The 19,609-nt window shown below is 40.1% G+C and overlaps 3 protein-coding genes across 5 annotated transcripts; 2 read left to right on the plus strand and 1 right to left on the minus strand.

Moving 5' to 3' along the window:
- The first annotated feature begins 232 nt into the window (after positions 1 to 232).
- On the plus strand, positions 233 to 12,577 carry LOC108606755 (trichohyalin). Of its 3 annotated transcripts, none has more exons than XM_017997159.2 (12): positions 233 to 672; positions 750 to 906; positions 971 to 1,401; positions 1,471 to 1,558; positions 1,624 to 1,739; positions 1,876 to 1,983; positions 2,052 to 6,035; positions 7,619 to 7,714; positions 8,415 to 8,731; positions 8,793 to 8,892; positions 9,392 to 9,691; positions 12,020 to 12,577. In XM_017997159.2, the coding sequence occupies exons 1-12, from the start codon at positions 634 to 636 to the stop codon at positions 12,065 to 12,067; spliced, it is 5,784 nt and encodes a 1,927-aa protein (XP_017852648.2). In that variant the 5' UTR covers positions 233 to 633; the 3' UTR covers positions 12,068 to 12,577. The 3 variants fall into 3 exon arrangements, with proteins under 3 accessions (XP_017852648.2, XP_017852647.2, XP_017852649.2); XM_017997158.2 differs by having other exon boundaries at positions 10,663 to 12,108; XM_017997160.2 differs by lacking the exons at positions 7,619 to 7,714; positions 8,415 to 8,731; positions 8,793 to 8,892; positions 9,392 to 9,691; positions 12,020 to 12,577 and adding an exon at positions 7,038 to 7,319.
- Positions 12,578 to 13,888: 1,311 nt separating this feature from the next.
- LOC108607248 (tyrosine aminotransferase) lies at positions 13,889 to 18,474 on the plus strand. Its single transcript, XM_017997930.2, has 4 exons — positions 13,889 to 14,474; positions 16,719 to 17,233; positions 17,294 to 17,587; positions 17,651 to 18,474. The coding sequence occupies exons 1-4, from the start codon at positions 14,156 to 14,158 to the stop codon at positions 17,993 to 17,995; spliced, it is 1,473 nt and encodes a 490-aa protein (XP_017853419.1). The 5' UTR covers positions 13,889 to 14,155; the 3' UTR covers positions 17,996 to 18,474.
- Positions 18,475 to 18,555: 81 nt separating this feature from the next.
- LOC108607249 (plasminogen receptor (KT)) lies at positions 18,556 to 19,514 on the minus strand. Its single transcript, XM_017997932.1, has 3 exons — positions 19,425 to 19,514; positions 19,083 to 19,323; positions 18,556 to 19,022 (listed from the first exon to the last, which is right to left on the minus strand). Exons 1-3 carry the CDS (start codon positions 19,512 to 19,514, stop codon positions 18,889 to 18,891), a joined length of 465 nt encoding a protein of 154 aa, XP_017853421.1. The 3' UTR covers positions 18,556 to 18,888.
- Between the last annotated feature and the right edge of the window lie 95 nt (positions 19,515 to 19,609).

The raw sequence follows: 19,609 nt of genomic DNA on the forward strand, positions 1-19,609 counted from the left end.
ATATGATAAACAGAGCTATTTATAAATAAAAGCGATAAACAGTTAAGTGTGTGTGTAGTTTAAGCCAAAAATTAGCACACCACAAATTCATTTATTTGAAATTACTTGCAGTTTTTGATGTCATAAAAATAGATTTTAGCTTTGATAAATAATAAATGGTTAAATTTCGACAACATTTATTGAATTTCAAAAATACGTTACAAAACAAACGATTTATATGTAGGTATCGATGCCTCTTGCGCCAGCGCTTAACAACACTGTTGACTCAATACTAGTTCGTCATTGCAGATGATACTCGCGAACAAGTTGTGCCATTTGCACCACAGTCTTGATTCAGTACTAGTTTGATCATTGTAGATGATACTCGCGAACAAGTTGTGATATTTGCATTTCGCTCGCACATATGTTGCTGCATGGCTCTAAAGTAAGAAGCAAGCGCGCCCATTTTGTGAGCGTCCAAACATCATTTGAAAAAAACGCGTTGCTCAGAACAGGGGGCTATGCTTTAACGCGTTAAACTTGTGAAAAACTGTGTCAGAGTTATTTAAACGTTTCATGTCAAGTCATTATTGTGCGAGTTAAATAGTTATAAAGGTTTGTTATTTTTTTGTGTAAAAGAAAATCATATTGAAGATGGAGCTGCGCGTGTGGAAGTCAATGCTGCTTAAATGGGTATGTGTGTCTTACATATAACTGTAAACAAAGCGATGTAATGTGTTTTTGTTTTATTTTTGCTTGTTATTAAAAAGGTGAAGGAATGCAATTTTCTAGAAAATTGTGCTGTAATTGAGGATTCAGATATTGACGCCTTTTTTGAGGTGTATGTGCAGCATGCCCAAGTTGAGTTGCCGGCACAGGAGCTGTCAACGCAAGCGCAGCTGCGTCCGCTGCAAATTTTTCTGAAAGGTGTGTGTGTGTGTGTGTGCGTGCGCGTGTGCTCATATACTAAATGTAATGTTTTTTTTTGTAGAAATTTATCCAGACTTTATGCCACATTTGGATACCAATGGTTTTCTGCTGCCAACAGACCATATATATGTTTACACATTGCTTTTGCACTATACATGTGTAAAAAGTCCAAGCGAATATTTTCATAGCATTTGCAAGAACATGCCCGATCACATGCAAAGATGCTTTGCAGCATTTTTCGAACAAACTGTAAACAGGCCAGAGCTAACGCGTAATCGCCTGTGCCAGACTATAGCCAGTGTGGGCAACAATCTACCCGCTTTGGAGCCAGTCATCCTAGTGCCAGATAGTACGCCACCAGGACGCTTGCGTCTACGTCGCACTAGTCCCGCCAGTCCACCAGGTGGTGATGTGCTAGACAGCAGCTACTGTCAACCAACGCCAAAAACTCAGCTGCTTGAGCAACGCACGCGTGAGTTGTTGGGCTTGCGCGTAAGTTAACAAATCAACTAAAATTGAATGTGCAAACTAATGCGTTCGTTTTCTAAATCTCTCTACCAGGCTCTGCTGGAAACGGAGCGTTATGAAAAAACTATGCTGGAAGAGCAAATACATGAAAATGAGCATTTGATCAATTCGCTAAGCCGAGGTAATGCAATTTTCTATATATATGTATATGTAATTATAAATTAATACAAATTGTTGTTTGCACAGAGAACAAGGTGAAAAAGGAGCAGCTAGCTAAGCTCAAGGCCACGCTGCAGCATGAGCACGATGATAAGGATGAGGAAAACCAAGTGCCCAACTATGTGCCCAATGAATATGATAATGTATGTAGACAGGACAGGTAGCGCTTTGGCTTCAGCCTAGCTACCTGCTCTTTTGTACTTAGAAGCGGGCGTAAAAATACTCTAGCTGTCCGTCCTTTGTCTGATACTAACAATGTTATATACCTGATTTTTACAGCTGAAGCGCAGACTGCTTAAGGAGCTAAGCCACAAGGATGTCATACTAGCCGATAGCAATGAGCAGTTGCAGGAGCTGAAAGCTGAACATACTAAGCTTATGCACAAGGTAAAGTTGTCTAGATAACTAGCATTGCTGCTGTGCAGATTCTGATGTTTGTTTGTGGATTCACACAGCTGAAAGCCTCTGAGAAGCAAGTGCGGATCTGCATGGATAGCATAAGTGAGCTGGAGCTGCGCGTGGAAAATGTTTCGCAAGAAGCAGCAAGCAAGGATGATGAAATAAGTTGCTTGCAGCGTGATAAGCTGGAGTTGGAGCAATGTCTGCAGGAGACACGTGATGAGCTGCACAAAGGACGCGAAGTGCTTAACTCGTCGGGAGACTTGCTGGACAGTTCTCTGTCTGGGGGCGGCTTGATGAATGTCACACCGGAAAACTTGGCAAGCTCTGTGATTGATAAACAGCTGCGTGAACGTGAGCTAGAGAATCTAAAGTTGCAGGAGAAACTGCAGCAGCTGCAGCTGGAGCAGGATGCCAAGCAGGCGGAACTTGAGCAGCTGCTGGCGAAACAAAAGGAAGTGCAGAGCTTCTTGAGCAACTTGTCGCCCATGTTGGGTGGCGAGGCTCAAGCTGCGCAGAGTTTGCAACAAATGGAGCAGGCGCTGCAGCAAACATTCACTAAGCTAAACGAGCAGCAGCAACAAAGTGAGGCAAAGCGTCTGCAATTGCAACAGTTAGTAGAGCAACTGCGTCTGAACATAACCGAAGTGCAGCAGCAACATTCGTCGCAGCAGTCCAAGCAATTGGAACTATTGCAAGCACTCAATGCGGAGCAGCAACATGTCGATAAAGATTTGCCAGCCTTGCTCAAACTATTTGTGCTGCAGCATCAGCAACTTAAGCAGCAAACCAAGGAATTGGATAAGCTGCATGCCAAGGCTTTAGGCGATCTTGGCCAAATGCGTGAGAGACTTGTAAGTGCTGATGTTGAGAATGATGCCAAGGCAAAGAAGTTGCAGCAATTGCATGAAAAAATGCAGCTGTTGCAAGCCCAGCATGAAGATGAGGTGCAGCAATCTGAGACTTTGCTTAAAGCATTGAAGGCGCAGCAGTTGCAAGAGCAGCAAAAGTTCCAACAAGAGTTGCTTAAAGAGAGCGAACAAAAGCTGAAAGAGCAGAGCAACAAGCTGAAGGCTGAGAATGCAGATAGAGTTAAACACTATGAGACTTTGATTGAAGAACTGAATGCGAAGCAGTTGCAAGGACAGCAAAAAAAGCAGCAGCTGCAGCAAGAGTTGCAATTGCTTAAAGAGAGCGAGCAAGCGTTTAAAGAGCAGAGCAACAAGCTGAAGGCTGAGAATGAAGATAGAGTTAAACACTATGAGACTTTGATTGAAGAACTGAATGCGAAGCAGTTGCAAGAACAGCAAAAGTTCCAACAAGAGTTGCAAGTGCTTAAAGAGAGCGAGCAAGAGCTGAAAGAGCAGAGCAACAAGCTGAAGGCTGAGAATGAAGATAGAGTTAAACACTATGAGACTTTGATTGAAGAACTGAATGCGAAGCAGTTGCAAGAAAAGCAGCAGCTGCAGCAAGAGTTGCAGGTGCTTAAAGAGAGCGAGCAAGAGCTGAAAGAGCAGAGCAACAAGCTGAAGGCTGAGAATGAAGATAGAGTTAAACACTATGAGACTTTGATTGAAGAACTGAATGCGAAGCAGTTGCAAGAAAAGCAGCAGCTGCAGCAAGAGTTGCAGGTGCTTAAAGAGAGCGAGCAAGAGCTGAAAGAGCAGAGCAACAAGCTGAAGGCTGAGAATGAAGATAGAGTTAAACACTATGAGACTTTGATTGAAGAACTGAATGCGAAGCAGTTGCAAGGACAGCAGCAGTTGCAGCAAGAGTTGCAAGTGCTCAAGGAGAGCGAACATGAGCTGAGAGAGCTGAGCAACAAGCTGAAGGCAGAGAATGAAGAACTGAATGCGAAGCAGTTGCAAGGACAGAAAGAGCTGCAGCTGGTGCTGAAAGAGAGCAAACAAAAGCTGGGAAAGCAGCGAAACAAGTTGCAAGAGGATAATAATGCTAAAGTTGTGCACTATGAGGCGTTGCTTGAAGATCTCGGCAGCGCGGCGCGAGAGCAGCAAGCGGAGGCAAAGGCTAAGGTGGACGAAGCTGAAGCGGCAAGTGCAGCATTGCAACAAGAACTCGAAGCGAACAAGCAAGCGGCAAAGCAACAAGCCGAGGAGCTACAAAGCTTGAAGGAGCAACTGCAGTTGGCACATGAGCAGCAGCTGGAAGCGCAATTGGCAATTGAAGCGCATCATCAGACAATACAGCAGCTGTCCAAGGAGTTAGGAAGCGGGCAGCAAAAATTGAAGCAGTTGACAGCAGAGAAGCAAACAATCGAGGCGAAGCTACATGAATCTGAGCTGACCGTCGACAAGCTGCAGCAGGACGCTGAGCAGCGATCAAAGGCAATGGCAAGCTTGCAGCAAACACTGCAGCAGACCGAGGAGCAGTTGCCACTGATTCAAGCTGCGGTGGAAAAGGAATTGCAACTCAGCAGGCAGCAGGAACGCGCAGCAGCTGAAAAGCAGATAGCGAGCTTGCAAGAGTCATTGCAGCGCATGGAAGCAGCGAAGCAACAGCAGCTGACAGAGAGTGAGCAGCGGGAACTGGAGATGGCAGAGCTAGCTCGAGCATTCGAAGACAAGTTGCAGCAACGCGCTGAGATAACAAGTTTGGAGCTGAAACAGATGGAAGAAGCGAAGCAGCAGGCGGAAATTGCAACTCAACAGTTGCAGCTGCAGCTGGACGCACTGAAGCAACAGCAGCTGACAGAGAGGGAGCAGCAAGCTCAAGCATTTGAAGCCAACTTGCAGAAATCCGCTGATATGGCAGGTTTGAAGTTGGAACAGATGGCAGAGGCGAAGGACGCAATTGAAGCAAAGTTGCAGCAGGCGGAGCTTGCAACAGAAGAGTTGCAGCAGCAAATGGATGCACTGAAGCAACATCAGCTGGCAGAGAGTGAGCAGTGGAATAAGGAGTTGGCAGAGCTGGCTCAAGACTTCAGCGAGCAGTTGAAGCAACGCGCTGAGCTGGCAAGTTTGCGGTTGGAAGATGTTCAGACTGAGCTTGAACAAGCGCAAGTCAAGTTGCAACAGCAAGAGGCGCTGGTGGCAACACTACAAAGCGAGTTGGAAGTAAAGCAGCAACAGCAAGCAGAGCTTACCACCAATGCAGAGCAGTTGCAACAACAGCTGGTGGCAGCCAAGCAAGCGGCTGAGCTGCAAGTCGAGCAGCTGCAACAAAAGTCGGATGAGACCAAGCAGCAGCTGCAGCAGCAACTGCACGAAATGGAATCCAAGCAGCTGAGCGTGCAACAGCAACACAAACAAACGCTGGAGCGCTTGGCCAAGCGCGATGAGGAACTGGAGCGCACCAAGAGCTTGCTCGATGCTAGCACCAAACGTGTGGAAAAGATGGCCATTAAGCTGGGTGAACTGCAGGCTATGTTGGCTAAGAAGCAACGCGGCAGCAGCACCACCACCAGCAGCAGCAGCAGCAACAGCAACTCGGAGCAGCAAGCTTGGCAAGAGCGTCTGGGCAAGCTGGAGAAGCAGCGTGAAGCGAACGAGAAGAAGCAACGCGAGCTGAAACAAGCGCTGAGCAGTGTGGAGCAGCAAAAGGTGCAACTGCAACTGGAAGTGGGCGGCTTGAATTCCCAAATAGTGCAGCAGCAGCAAAAGCTTACACAGCTTACCCAAGAGCTGCAGCTGGCCACGAAGCAGCAGCAGCAGCAACAACAACAACAGGACACTGGCTTGGCCGAGCTGCAGTCACAGCTGGATGAGAAACTCCAACAACTGGAGCAGCAACGCGAGGAGCAACTCGAGCGTGAGTCGCAATATCAGCGCAATTTGCAAGCGCTGCAGGAGCAGCTCAACGAAAGCCAAGCTAAGCTTGTGGAGCAGCAGCAGCAGCAACAACTGGCCGCTGCAACGTTGCCTGTTGCTGATCTGCGATCTCGGCAGCAACTCGAATTAGATTGCCAAATACTTCAAGCCAAATATCGCGATGCCAAAGAGGAAATTGGCAACTGTGAGCAGCGACTGCGCGATCAGCGACTCGAAATGGAGGGAAAGCTGGAGAAGCTCAAGGCCAAGATGGTAAGTGGACGCTTTGTGCGTTGTCTACTCTATGTTTCCTCTATACTCTATGGTATGCTGGCACTTACTACAGACACCACCACCACCATCACCACCACCACCACCAGCGTTGCCAATCGCCTCTGCCCCCAGTCTAGTTGGCAACGCAGTGTGCGCATTTGGTCTATAGACATATTTAATTAATTACTAAATTCACTTTTTTTTTCATATTTTGTAAGGCAATTCATATTTATTTAGATTTGTTTAATTAATTATTTATGGATCGCTTACAATTATATTTATTTTGAGTGGTAAACTTTTGCGAAAGTTTTATTTTATATTTTTGATGCAATTTTATCAAAGCATTTTTTAAATTACAATAATTATTTATTACTATTTTTATATAAAATGCAAATATATAAATTACATTCGTTGTTAGCTATTATAAAATGCATATATTTTTTATATTTACCAAATGCATTTTAGCAAAAATACAAATTAAATTAATTTTTTTCTGTTATATTTTATTTTGCTACTGATATATTTATGTTTAGTTTAGTGTATAGTTGAGACCAAAAATAATTATTTATTAACAAATTGTAAGCGATCGTATAAATAAATGTTTATATTATGTTAAAAAAGAAAATGCGTTCAAATTCATAATATAGACAAACAAAATTAGTAACAAAATATATTCCAATTGCAGTCAGAGTATCGGCATATCTTTAATTATTTTTATAAGGCTTAGCTAAAAACTCAAATCTTTAAACCGCACATTTTACTATTATTTTTATTTTATATATTTATTAATTGTGGGTGTTGGTATAGTAAACAGTTTATTGTTCAGTTATCAGTGTATATATATTTTGGCTTCTATCAATTTGCTTTTTAACTTGATGCATTTTAAATGATTTTTTCTTCTGTTTGCTCTTATCTTCCCCATGCCCACAACTAAACTAACTAAACTACACACACACACACGCACACGCGCACACACACACACATGTACATATATGTATATAGCACCCACCCAATTTGTTAGCCATAGATCTATACGAGCTGAGCAAGTTTAGCCAATGCGCTGAAATTCACATTAAGCCCAATTATTGTGGCTTAGAGTTAGTTCAAAGTTTACCACGTGCTGGGCATAGGGGGGGAGGTCAGAAATTCTATTTCAAATATTTGTTTATGGGCATTTTGATATTGGGTATTGTTGCCTATTTGTTTATGTTGAGCAAATATGTTTATATAGATATAAAGCCACGACATCCTACAGAGTTTTAGCCTAAGAAATGTATAAATGGGCTTACGGTTTTATTAATTACATTATTTGCATATACTTAGTTTATTTATTGTCTTAACTGGTGTTGTTGGTATTTTTTCTCTCTGTTATTTGTCTGTCGTGTTGTCGTTGTCGTTGTCGTTATTGTTGTTTGTCTTTAATTTTGCCCACTCTGACTTTGGTTGCTTCAAATCAAAAACAAAACAAAACCATTCTTTAAATCAACACTCACCAACACTATCACATCTATCACACACTATGCTAAATGTGTTCGTCGTGTCTATGTAATCTCAAAACTACACACTATCCGCACCAACTATAGCGTACGCTCTATACGACGGAGGTGAATCGCATGAAGGAGAAGCAGGAGCGCGATGCGGCCAATACGAAACTGGAAATGGACAAGCTGATGGTGCAGGTGAGCAAAATGATTATAAATCAATGGAATATTAGAGTTATGCATTACTCAAATTAAATACTCAAATAAATTAAAATATTACTTGACTTTATTTCATAAAATGTTATGACAATAGCTTACAAAATATTTATATTTTGTATAAGTGCCATGGAAAATTATTTTTTTCAAATTAAACATTAATAATTACTTCACTATTTAGTAAAGCACAGCAAAAATACTAAAATAAATCGATAAGCAATTTGATATATTACATTAAAGTATAAGTTGTTGAAGTCATGTTTAAATATCTGAATTATTATTACTTGCTTACAAATATTTATAGCTAGTGAATGAAGATAAATTCAAACATATCAGTAATTATTTTGTATGCAAAGAAGAAAATATAATAAATGCAAATAAATAAAAAAAAATATGAAATTAATTTATGCTTACATAAATAATTAAATAAATACATATCACTAAATATTTAATTATAATTTGAAATATTAAATACTATATTCATATTATTCAAATCATTCATTCATAATAATATCAAATCATTCAATAATTTAGAAGAGTATGGCTAATCAAAAATATTACTAAATATACTTTAATCGATTTGAAGTACTATATAGCAAATAGCTTAAATATATTGTAGATTCGCTCATTACTATTGCATATTTGAATAACTAATTGCATATTTATTTACATTTTGTTGCAGAACTCCAAGTACGAGGAGCATACACGCAAGCTGTCGAATCAAATAGTGCGCTTGAATGAGAAAATACTTGAGCAGCAGAAGCAACATGCCATGACCAGCACCAAGTTGCGTCATCTGCAGGAGGCGGCGGAGCAGGCGAACGCAGCTTCTGCTGCTGCTGCTGCTGTCAGCAGTGAGGAATGGAAGCCATTTAAGCGCCCCACGGCGCCAGCAGCTGGCAACATGGCTGCCAATCTGGCGATGGAGGATGAGGAGGGTGAAGTGTTTAATAATACCTACTTGACAGATTTAAAACTGGGTCGCGTGCCTGATATAACGTGAGTTCAATGCGCTTATAAAACACATATATAAAATATAATTTTATTTATATCATTTCAGTGCTGAGGAGTTGCAATATCGCAACTCGTTGCAGCCACCGCATTTGAAGAGCGCCTATGCAGCTCAATATGACTTGAATGCTCAAGAGGACGAACTGAAAGTAAGCAATGACAATGTTGTTCTTGTCGATGATGCCACAACAAACTGCAGCAAGAGCAACAGTAGCAGCAACAGCAACAGCAACAGCAACAACAACAGCAACAGCAATAAAAGCAGCAGCATTAATCGCAGACGCGGCGCCACTAGCGGTGGCACGCCACATAAGACGCCCATTCATGCCAAGCGCATGCAATGGGGACGCATGTGGCCTAATCGCAACAAATAGTTAATACACACGCTTAAGTAAACAAAGAGAAGTTGCCACAAGATTTTGAAGCAGCCGTAAGCAGCAAAACTGTAATTGTTGTGATTTAAATCAAAAATATTTGTTCTCTCCCTCTCTCTCTCTCTCTCTCACTCTCTTTGTTTGTTGTTGTTGTGCTACATGTTGTTTGATTGTTTGCTTGTTTGTTTGTTGTGCTACTAAAACCTGGTTGAGGCGCTCTCTCTTGCTCTCTTTGTATTTCATATTTACACTTGCTGCTTTATTTTTGCTTCAGGACGGACCACATAGCCTCGATGACAGCATGAGCGCTTTGCTTAGCTCCACGGGCGCTGCTGCCCGCAAGAAGACCATGGGCACACACTATAAGCGTCCGGGTCCGCCCACGCCCAGCAAACATGGCGGACGTCTCTCTTTTGGCAGCTCGGAGCCGCCGCGCGAGATTCTGCGCGAAACCTCGGACAATGGCATGGCCAAGACGCCGGCGCGCTTCAAACTGTTCGGCTCACGCTTCAGCATGGGCGGCGGTGGCAGCAGCAGCGCTGCCGGTTGCACACAGTCGCTGCCACGCGATGAGGTAAGTTTGCCCCCCGCCTTACTACTCGTTGCCCATAAATCTTGCAATTATCGGGGACCGTTGCTACTATACAATATATAAATTTATAGCTTAATCAAACCTATGAATAGCTCAAGTAGTTAATATAATTACGATAAGTACTTTATAAAATTACTCAAAATGAAAACAAGACAAGCAAGCTACTAATTATTAAACTCATAAAGAAATAAATTACAAACAAAAAGAAACCAAAAATTATGTCAAATTAATTAATTAATTTTTCGTAACCTTTAAAATCAAGTATTTGATTTGCTTAGCTATTTTTCTAATTTTTATATGAGCTATGAGCTTAAGAATATTTTAATAATTAATACTTTAAAAAAATATATTTAAATTATTTAGCTCATTATATTTGTAAAACTACTCAAAGCTAAGTCAAACAAGAAATGGACATTTTTAAAACCTTTAGTAATTTTGCTGCTTGAATTCAAACATTTAATTTGCTTCATTATTTTTATAATTGGAAGAAAAATAATACTTAGTTTAATATATAAAAAAAAGTATAAAATTACGCTAAATTAAGTAAAACAAGCAAAGCAAAAGTTAATAGAGCATAAATTTAACAAATGTTAATAATAATTAAGATATGAGTAGCTATATGTAAGTTGTTAATTAATTTGCTTTTCTTAAATATTTTTTAAAAGTCATAAGCAAAATGATACTTGTGCTATAAAAATATTTAATTTATTAAGCGCAGTCAATTTAATGTAAATAGTTATAAGCTATGCATAGCTTTAATTAGCTAACGGTCCCCGCTAATTAATTGTTTGTTGCTCATGTTGTTGTGTCTTGCTTTGTTGTCTCTCTCTCTCTCTCTTGCTCTTGTCTGTTGTCTGCGTTTTTTTTCGTTTGTTATCCACATGTGTAGCTTGTATTTGTTCCATGTGCTGGACACTGGGCTGTGCCCATAATAGTTTCTATCACTTCTGCAGCGTCAGCGTTCGCAGAAGCGACAACAACAACAGAAGTTGCTGGCGGGCTTGCAGCGACGCAAGCTGCAGCAACGCGCTGCACGCTACTTTGCCACATCGACGCCACGCAAGAGCCGCTCCTCCTACGATCAAAGCGAGCAAGCTTTGATTTATGCCAGCGATGCGGATGCGGCGCAAGTCGAGGATGCGGGCACGCCGCACTTGTGCCAGGCCGAGCTGCTGGCGCTGACCAATGGCCAGGCCAGGCGGCTTAGCTTGAAGCGTACGGCATCCAGCACCAGCTCGGGCAGCAGCGCTGCTCAGCACAGACGCAAGCGCATTGGCGGCGGACCACGGGCATCGCTTTGTCTGCATGGCAATATATTTGCCAAGAATCGCAGGCAGCCAACGCAGGCGCAGCTGCGCCAGCAGCGCAGTCAGCAGCAGCGCCAAATGCGGCAACAGCGCAACGGTTGCTACGATCGTGGCCGCCAGCTGTGCGACTCGGAGACAGACTCAGCCAGCTCCTCCTTGAGTGGCGAGCCACAGCCACGTGCTAGCAACGTGACCTATGCGCTTGGCAAGGCCACAACAACCAACAACAACTATTGTCTGCAGAATCTCAACGAGCTGCCAGTGGGTGAGACTTTGCTGCTTGGGACGCCAGACGCGCCTACGTTTAATGTTTCACCATCGCCATCGCATGAGCAGCTGCAGCAGCAGTTTGAGGATGAGCATGTTTGCTCCTGGCTAAGCGGCGCTGCCAGCGAACTAAGCCAGGACTTTCATTTCGAGCAGCTTTGCCAGCAGACAACATCAACAGCGCCGTTTGAGCTGCAGCCGCTGGTGCTGCAGCCGCCGACGCCACCGCCCCCAACAGCAGCAGCATCACCAGCAGCACCACAGCAAACAAGCGTGGAGCTAACACGTCTGCCCAGCAAATCGAACAGCAATTTAACTGGCAATACCAGCTGCACTACCAACGGCTCATCACGCAAATCCTGGACTGTCTATTCATTTGGCCATTTGCATACGCAGCGCCTGCCGCTCATCAGTGTCACGCCCGTGCGGCAGCAGCAGCCTCTGGCTACCTTGGCGGAGCAGCAGCAGCGCAGTCTCAGTCGTCTCAGCTTCAACGAGCTGCTGCTGCTTGGCGTCATTGTGCTGCTGCTTATGCTGTTATCCTATCTGAGCCATCTGTTTGGCCAGTTTACGTTGGGCGCCAGCACTGCGCTTGGTCTCTTCGTGCTGCTGAGCGTTTATTGCTACAGCAGCCGCAAGCCGCAACAACAACAACAACAACAACAACAACAAGCAGCAAGCAATTGATTTATGTCTCTTTGTTCAACTTAACTTAACTTTATTTTCATTTTGACAGAACTCACCGCCGAAGCGTCGCCTCAGCAACATGTTCAAGCGCAAATAGCCCTCAGGCTACAACATTTTGTACAGCTAGCCGTCGCTCTAATTATAATTACATTTAATATTAATTATTATTTAAACACACGCGTCAACTATTGTCACATGTGCGTTGTAAATTTGAAATGCAATTCCTCTAACTTTATGTTAAGCAATGTGTGAAGGTCGCACAAATTCTTTTCCTACTTACTATATTTTTTTTTCCTTTTTTTTTTTTCTCTCAATTTGTTATATGTATGCAACAATAAATTTACGTAACGAATATATATATGTATATAGTTAGTACTTCCTCTTGTTTGTCATGCTTTGTCAACTGCCAAGTGTGCAGCTAATATTACGCATACGTCTAGTATGCCAGCAGCAATTGCTAACTATTGCTATTGGGTGTCTTATGCTAACAGCCATGAAACCAGTTTCGGCATTGCCGCAAGGTGAGCTGGAGGCTCGTCCAAAACAAATCCATACCATGTGGCAATGTCAAGGCTGTGGTCTGAGACTATGGAAAACAAAAACATAATAAGCTAAAAAATTGTGAAAATAAATATCGTAATAAAATAAAAAATATGTAAAATATAACACAAAAAAAGAATTAATTAATAGTTAGACATTGTAAATAAAATATAAATATGTATGTATTTTTTTTTATTGTTGTGAGCATTAAATTAAGATTACAAATGAAAGTAAGTGAAGAAGGTTTTTTTTTTGAAATTTTTATATATTTTGTCTTCGATATAAAATGAAAATTGAAAAGAGTCTTTGATAATTCAAAATGAAGAATAAATTTCAAATTGCTAGATAACAAATAATATATATTGAAATGAAAGGAAGAACGCTTTAGTAATTAATTATTGTTGAAAAGAATGCGTTGATTAAAATTCTTAGTAGGCATTTCAGATTAAATGTAAATATAAATATTACCAAAAGAATTACAAACTATTCAGCATAATTATTTCTTTAAAGTACATGCAAGCAAATTTTGTAAATTAATAAATATTGAGCTTGCATAGGATACGCTTTGTTAGTAAAATAAGAATTTAAATTTAAGATAAGTTGTCAAAACTTTTCCATTTTAAAGATCCGCAAAATATTTTGCTGTTTCACATTCCTTAAGACACAACACACTTCATAAATATTTTGCTTAATTATTATAAATATTCCACACTTATATTTACTTCTTGTTATTATTGTTGTTGTTGTTGTTGCTGTAGCGCGTGCGGCGCATTTATGACGCATTAACAGGCGACTGCAGCAACAACTATTGCGTCGTCGGTGCTGCTGCTGCTGAGTTTGTCAAATATTCCATTGGTGGTGGGCAACAGGTGTTACTAGCCGCTTTTCCCGGGCGGGGGCCTATAAACGAGTTGTGCTCTCATCTGATCTGATCAATATGCAATAATATGCAATAAGCGTTTTTGCAGTTTCATGCGCACACTTTTTGACGAGCAAATGAAACGAATTTATGCATAGATCGCATATCATACAGGAGCATGTTTGTTGGGGCAAGACTTTGATATTATTATTGTTGTTGATCGCAGCGAGAAATCTGGTTCCAAGCTAGATATTATAAGTATATGCATATATAAATATAACAGCTATGTATATATCGAGCGAGCGAGCTCGACTGTTGTGCAGGTATTCAAATCAGAGTTAGGCCCGAGCGGCGAGTTGTTGTTCTTTTGGGTCTTGGACGCGACTCGTCGCAGCTCGTGCTTGTTCATATCTTTATATATATATATATATATATATATATATATAGCATATAGATCTCTTACAATATTATTTTGTTTGTGTGCGTGCGTGTATATAACAAGGCATTCAAGCGTCGCTGGCAGAGCCGATAAAAGCATCAAGAGATCAACTTAACCAAATCAGTTTCGTTTCAAAAACACAATTCGCAAACGGGGCCAGCACAAGCCTTGACCATAACTAAAACTCAAAACTAAAACTAATGCTAGTCTGGAACGATAAGCAGGATAATAATTTCACATTCATTTGAGCCGAAACACGTTCCGTTTCCTAAACACGTGCCAGACATTTTGTTGTTTGTTTTTATTTTTTTTCGTGAGTGCATTTAATAATCGTCTGCCTGGTGATAATGCCCAGCAGTGTTGCCAACGAAGGATACAAGTTTCAGGCCAGTCTCAGCAGCAGCAGCAGCAGCCGCGCCAGCAGCCGCTCCAGCCCCAGCGGCTCACCGCTGGTCACACCCGACGGCGATGTCGTAGACAAGGCACTCGCCCAGCTTCAGCTGGACAGCTCGCAGCCAGCTGGCCAGCTGGCCAAGAGCAGCCGCAATGGCTGGCAGGTGAAGGGCTCGTCCTTGTCGCTCAATACGCACAATCGTATTCGCAGCATTGTCGAGTCATTGAAGATCAATCCAAATCCACAGAAGCCCATGATACCGCTGTCCATAGGTGAGTGAGCACAACAAGTTTTAAATTCAACGAAAATGCAGTTTAAAAAAAATAATGGAAACAAAGTTATATAAAAATATTTAAGTGAAAATAAATTGCATGCTTATTATTATATAAAAAGTTGTAATTTCTTTAGCCATCAACTGCTTTTAAATGATTTTTTAGAAGTTAGAGTTCTATAGTTTTTAATTCACTGCAGTTGCGTTCAAATTTATTTAAAAAAAAATTAAGTATGGCAACAAATTAAATTTCAAGTGAAAATATTTATTATTATTACTATTACTATTATTTTAAACATTGACTTTAAATGATTTTAGATTGTGATATATTGATAGCTTTTAATTTACTGCAGCTCAGAGTTTTATTTATAAAAAGCATTTTTTTAAATTGAATATTTGAATAATTTGAGTATCATATTGAAAATAAATTGCATGCCAGATATTTAAAAAAAAATGTATAAGCAAAGAAGTGAAAACAATTTTAAGCCTTAAATATTTTTTTCTGTTTTAACAAAAAATCGAAGTAATAAAGTAATTTCAATGCTGTATGAGCAATTGAAAACTATTTTAAGCACTATTTTTATTTATATTATTTTTTTTTGTTGCCATGCATGAAATTGAAATGTTTTTTTTTGTTTTTTTAATTTAATTTATTTATGCAAGCAAAACTCGACGCTGACATATTTTCTGAAACTTTAATATTCTTGTTATGATCAAGCAAACTATAACTATATTGTAATCTTATGCGTTGACTGGTTTCTGGAGAAAAAAAAGCCCCCAAAAAATATTGTTTTTCTTGAATACTTTGTGGCCGCATGGCAAGGCTCTTTGGGCTCATTTCAATATTTAATCGGCGTATATTATGATTATTTTATTTTTATTATTTTTTTCTTTGCTTTTTGCTTTGGTTTAAATGTTTTGCGTAAAATGCCGAAACTTGTTTTCTTTTATTCAGATTGATAAAATGAATACTTTTGGCGCTTTTTTAGTTTAAAAATTTAGCTGCAATGCATGTGCTATATAAATATATATATATATATATATGTAGTTCATGAGACACACCCACCAGCCGCAGCCAATGGCAGCGCTGTATCAAAATCAAAAACAACATTAATTTATGCGTTTTGCTTAAATGGGGTGATCATATACAATATATTATATGTTTACGAAAAACAAAACTCTCGCATATTGTTGTTGTTACATATTATTTGTTATTCTCGCTAATGTTGTTGTTGTTGTCGCTTTTACGTGGCACGCGCTTGAATTTGTTGCATTTGCATAAAATGTAGTTTCACCTGTTTCGCGCGCGCGGTGAAATAAAATAACAAAACAAGAATTGTTTCTAGAATCGTGTATTGAAGTGTCGCTTGATTTGCTTAACGCGCCATTCCAGGGCGATGGTCTTCGGGATTTTGCAATAGGCGGAAATTTGTGCGAAATTCACAAAATTATAAATTCAAATATTGTAAAAATAATGCAAACAAGCTTGCAAATCAATATGCATATATATAAATATATAAATATGTTGTGATAATAATTATTTTTTGTAATTACAAAAATATTAAATATTTTATTTTCTTATTATCATTTTTGTTGAGTATTATACAAATAGATATAGTTTTTAATAATTGCTGAGGTTTAATTTTTAAATTTAAAAACTAATCAGTCTTGGTAATTAATTAATATAATAACTTTTTAAATATTTTTGGTTAGCATTTCCTTTATATATATTTTTTAATTGGTATATTGTTTTGGATTAATTTTTTATATAATCGAATATATATTTTTCATTGTAGTTGTTTAAAAATTTAGTTTTATTTTAGTTGTTTTTAATAATTAGTAATTTATATAATAAGTAAATACAATTTTCTTTTTTAATTGTCTTTATCATTATAGTTCAAAAGCTTTTATTTTATTCACAGCTTTCTTATGATTAATTTTATATTAATACCCAATTATGAGGTAATTTTAATATTAAAAATTTCTTTATTGTCATTGTTAAAAGTCATAGTTCTGTATATACAAAATTATTCCAATGATATATTTATATGTATATTTCTTTGCAATAATTTGTATAATTAGAAAATAATATAATAGCTAAATATACAATAATAATTATTTGTGATATATTTACATATTCATAGCATTAATTATATATTTCTATATTTTTTACAATATATTTTCTTTAAATTTTGACATGTTAATGCTTTGAAGAATTATTAATATATAAATATTGCACTTGCAGGTGATCCCACAACCTTTGGCAATCTGAAAGCTGCCGATGAGACCATGAAGGCGGTCCTGCATGCCGTGGAGAGTGCCAAGTACAATGGCTATGCGCACACACATGGCCATGAGGCGGCGCGTGTGGCTGTGGCCAAGTATAGCGCACATCAGCGTCCCGAGGGGCAGATCGATCCAAATGAGATAATGCTCTGCAGCGGGTGCAGCTCAGCGCTGGAGTATTGCATTCTAGCGCTGGCCGATCGCGGCCAGAACGTGCTGGTGCCGCGGCCTGGCTTTTGCTTGTATAAGACGCTAGCGGAGGGCTTGCAGATTGAGGTGCGCTACTATGATTTGCTGCCCGAGAAGGGCTGGTGTGCGGATCTAAAGCAGCTGGAGAGCTTGATAGACGAGAAGACAGCGGCGCTGCTTATAAACAATCCAAGCAATCCATGCGGCAGCGTTTTCGACAAGGCGCATCTACAGCAGCTGGTGCAGATATGCGAGCGACATTATTTGCCCATAATAGCGGATGAGGTAAGACGAGTGCAATATATAGCAATAGCTTATTGAATTAATATGTGTGTACCTTGGCAGATCTATGAGCACTTTGTCTTTCCGGGCTCGCAGCATATTGCCGTAAGCAGCTTGACGCGCGAGGTGCCGGTGCTGTCATGTGGTGGCTTAACCAAGCGCTTCTTGGTGCCGGGCTGGCGCATGGGCTGGATTATAGTGCACGATAGGCAGCAGCGCCTGGGCAGCGCATTGACTGGCCTGAAGAATATGTGTGCGCGCATTTTGGGCTCCAATACGCTGATACAGGGTGCGCTGCCCGAAATACTTGCCAAGACGCCGCAGAGCTACTTCGATGGTGTCATTGAAGTGCTGCATGTAAGTTCTAGCGCAAAAACTGTCAATCCAAACTGTCAAACTAAACTCCATGTTGCTTTCTAGGGCAATGCGCTGCTCGCCTACAAAATTCTGCAGCAAGTGCGTGGCCTCAAGCCTGTGATGCCCAATGGCGCCATGTATATGATGGTGGGCATTGATCTGGCACGCTTTCCACACATACGCGACGATACACACTTTGTGCAGGAGCTTGTCAACGAGCAGAGCGTCTTCTGTCTGCCCGGCAACTGCTTCGATTGTCCTGGCTATGTGCGCATTGTGCTCACCGTGCCGGGCGCAATGATCGAGGAGGCTTGTGCTCGCATTGCCCAGTTCTGTGAGCAGCATTACAAAAAGGATACGCGCTCGCTTATCGAGCACAGTCTGCTGGTCAAGCATAAACACTACTGATCCTTTAGCTTTTTTGGTATACAATACATTTATTAGTTGTTGTTCGACTAGCATTTATATAGATTTGTATAACAAACTTTAACTATTTCATATATGTATATTTATATATAAGGAGTATTGTCTCAAAAAATCTTGTGCTGGAATTGAGCTGCACACACACACACACACAAGCACACAAGCACACAAGCCCACAAACACACACACATGCACACATATACAAAGTTATAATCTGAGCATTTAAGTCCAAGAGTTAATATAAAAGCTATATATAGTGGAAACACTTGTATGCATAGTTCGTTAGCATTAAATTTGTAACTATAAATATGACATAAATATATATATAGAATAGTATATATTAGAGCAGGAAAAAATTGGTGAGTGGGGCGGTATTTAAATTATAAGCAAGTGCATATTAAATTGCATGCATTTTTAATTTAACATAATTTATATTTAAATCATTTTTTTTCTCGTGTAGACAAATTAAACAACTGTACTGTTATAGAAATAAAATAAATCCAAATTAAATTCATTTTGCTTGTCTTTAAAATAAAAGGTTACAAACTAAATATTTCTGGCAAATAAAAATATTTTATTCTAAATTGTAACTGAAATTGCTTTGGACCAGGACGGACTTACTAAACATTAATGCTCTGCAACTAACAATCAGACTAAATTAATTATGTATTAATTGCCTAGCTAAGCTAATAACTAAATTAATGCTTTGAAGAACACAAATGCAGTTCAGGAAACCCCCACATCGCCAGCATATTGTATAGTAGGGTGGTTCGTTTTGTTAGCTGATTTTCTATTTTTGCAGCTAACAAATTGAGCCACTCTAACGTCTATGCCAAATGTGTATTGAGCAATTGGTTAACTAATTTCGAATGGTCCATCTACATATGATGCGGATGCATTTTCTTTTCCATTTCAATTTCCACACGCGCCTCATCAATGCTCGAGACCGTGGGCAAGCCGCCAGGCCAATGCAGCAGCTCTGACTCATGCTCCATTATCATATTCGCCTCGGCTGCAAATCAAATACAGTTAAAAACAAAGAGTTTGAGCAGTTTTTTTTGGGGCGTGTCACCTTGTATGCGATGCATTTTGCTGCCGTAGGCCCAGTCCGCATAGTAGCCCATGACAAAGCTGAGCGGCAGCAGCGGCGCCAGCGCTGAGACTCGCTTCACGCGCTGATAGTAGCTGCCACAGCCGTAGACCGCGCTCAAATAGAAGCCACCAAGCCAATAGAACAGCTCACGATGCTTGGCCAGGGCCAGGGCCTGCTCACGTTGTTTCATTTGATAGTGCATCTGTATCCAGCGCTCCATCTGCACTTTGAGTTTGAGCCATTATGTAAATTTGTATGTATGCTTAAGTGTGTGTGTGCTGTGTGTGTATGTGTGTGCATGTATATGTGTTCCATACTTGCCTTGAGCTCCTGACATTTGCGATAGGCTGGATCATCATGTTCTGGATAATTGCTGCTGCTTTTCTTTTTCGATGAAACATTGCCACCCATTGTTTTAATAAAAATATGTATATATATGTATGTATATAGATGTGTGTGTTTGTGTGTGTGTATTTATTTATATATTTTGTTTGTCTGGCTTTCTC

This window comes from Drosophila busckii, chromosome X, assembly GCF_011750605.1.
Source record: "Drosophila busckii strain San Diego stock center, stock number 13000-0081.31 chromosome X, ASM1175060v1, whole genome shotgun sequence".
NCBI lineage: Eukaryota > Metazoa > Arthropoda > Insecta > Diptera > Drosophilidae > Drosophila > Drosophila busckii.

What these genes read in the sequence shown, in the direction of transcription:
- LOC108606755 (XM_017997158.2), top strand. Translation starts at nt 634, where the DNA reads ATGGAGCTGCGCGTGTGGAAGTCAATGCTGCTTAAATGG. An exon ending in TGCCCAATGAATATGATAAT is followed by an intron (nt 1,740 to 1,875) that starts GTATGTAGACAG and finishes TGATTTTTACAG; the next exon opens with CTGAAGCGCAGACTGCTTAA. An exon ending in CTCAAGAGGACGAACTGAAA is followed by an intron (nt 8,893 to 9,391) that starts GTAAGCAATGAC and finishes TTTTTGCTTCAG; the next exon opens with GACGGACCACATAGCCTCGA.
- LOC108607248 (XM_017997930.2), top strand. Translation starts at nt 14,156, where the DNA reads ATGCCCAGCAGTGTTGCCAACGAAGGATACAAGTTTCAGGCCAGTCTC. An exon ending in CATGATACCGCTGTCCATAG is followed by an intron (nt 14,475 to 16,718) that starts GTGAGTGAGCAC and finishes TTGCACTTGCAG; the next exon opens with GTGATCCCACAACCTTTGGC. An exon ending in TGCCCATAATAGCGGATGAG is followed by an intron (nt 17,234 to 17,293) that starts GTAAGACGAGTG and finishes GTACCTTGGCAG; the next exon opens with ATCTATGAGCACTTTGTCTT.
- LOC108607249 (XM_017997932.1), bottom strand. Translation starts at nt 19,514, where the DNA reads ATGGGTGGCAATGTTTCATCGAAAAAGAAAAGCAGCAGCAATTATCCA. An exon ending in GCAAATGTCAGGAGCTCAAG is followed by an intron (nt 19,324 to 19,424) that starts GCAAGTATGGAA and finishes CTCAAAGTGCAG; the next exon opens with ATGGAGCGCTGGATACAGAT. An exon ending in CAAAATGCATCGCATACAAG is followed by an intron (nt 19,023 to 19,082) that starts GTGACACGCCCC and finishes TTTGATTTGCAG; the next exon opens with CCGAGGCGAATATGATAATG.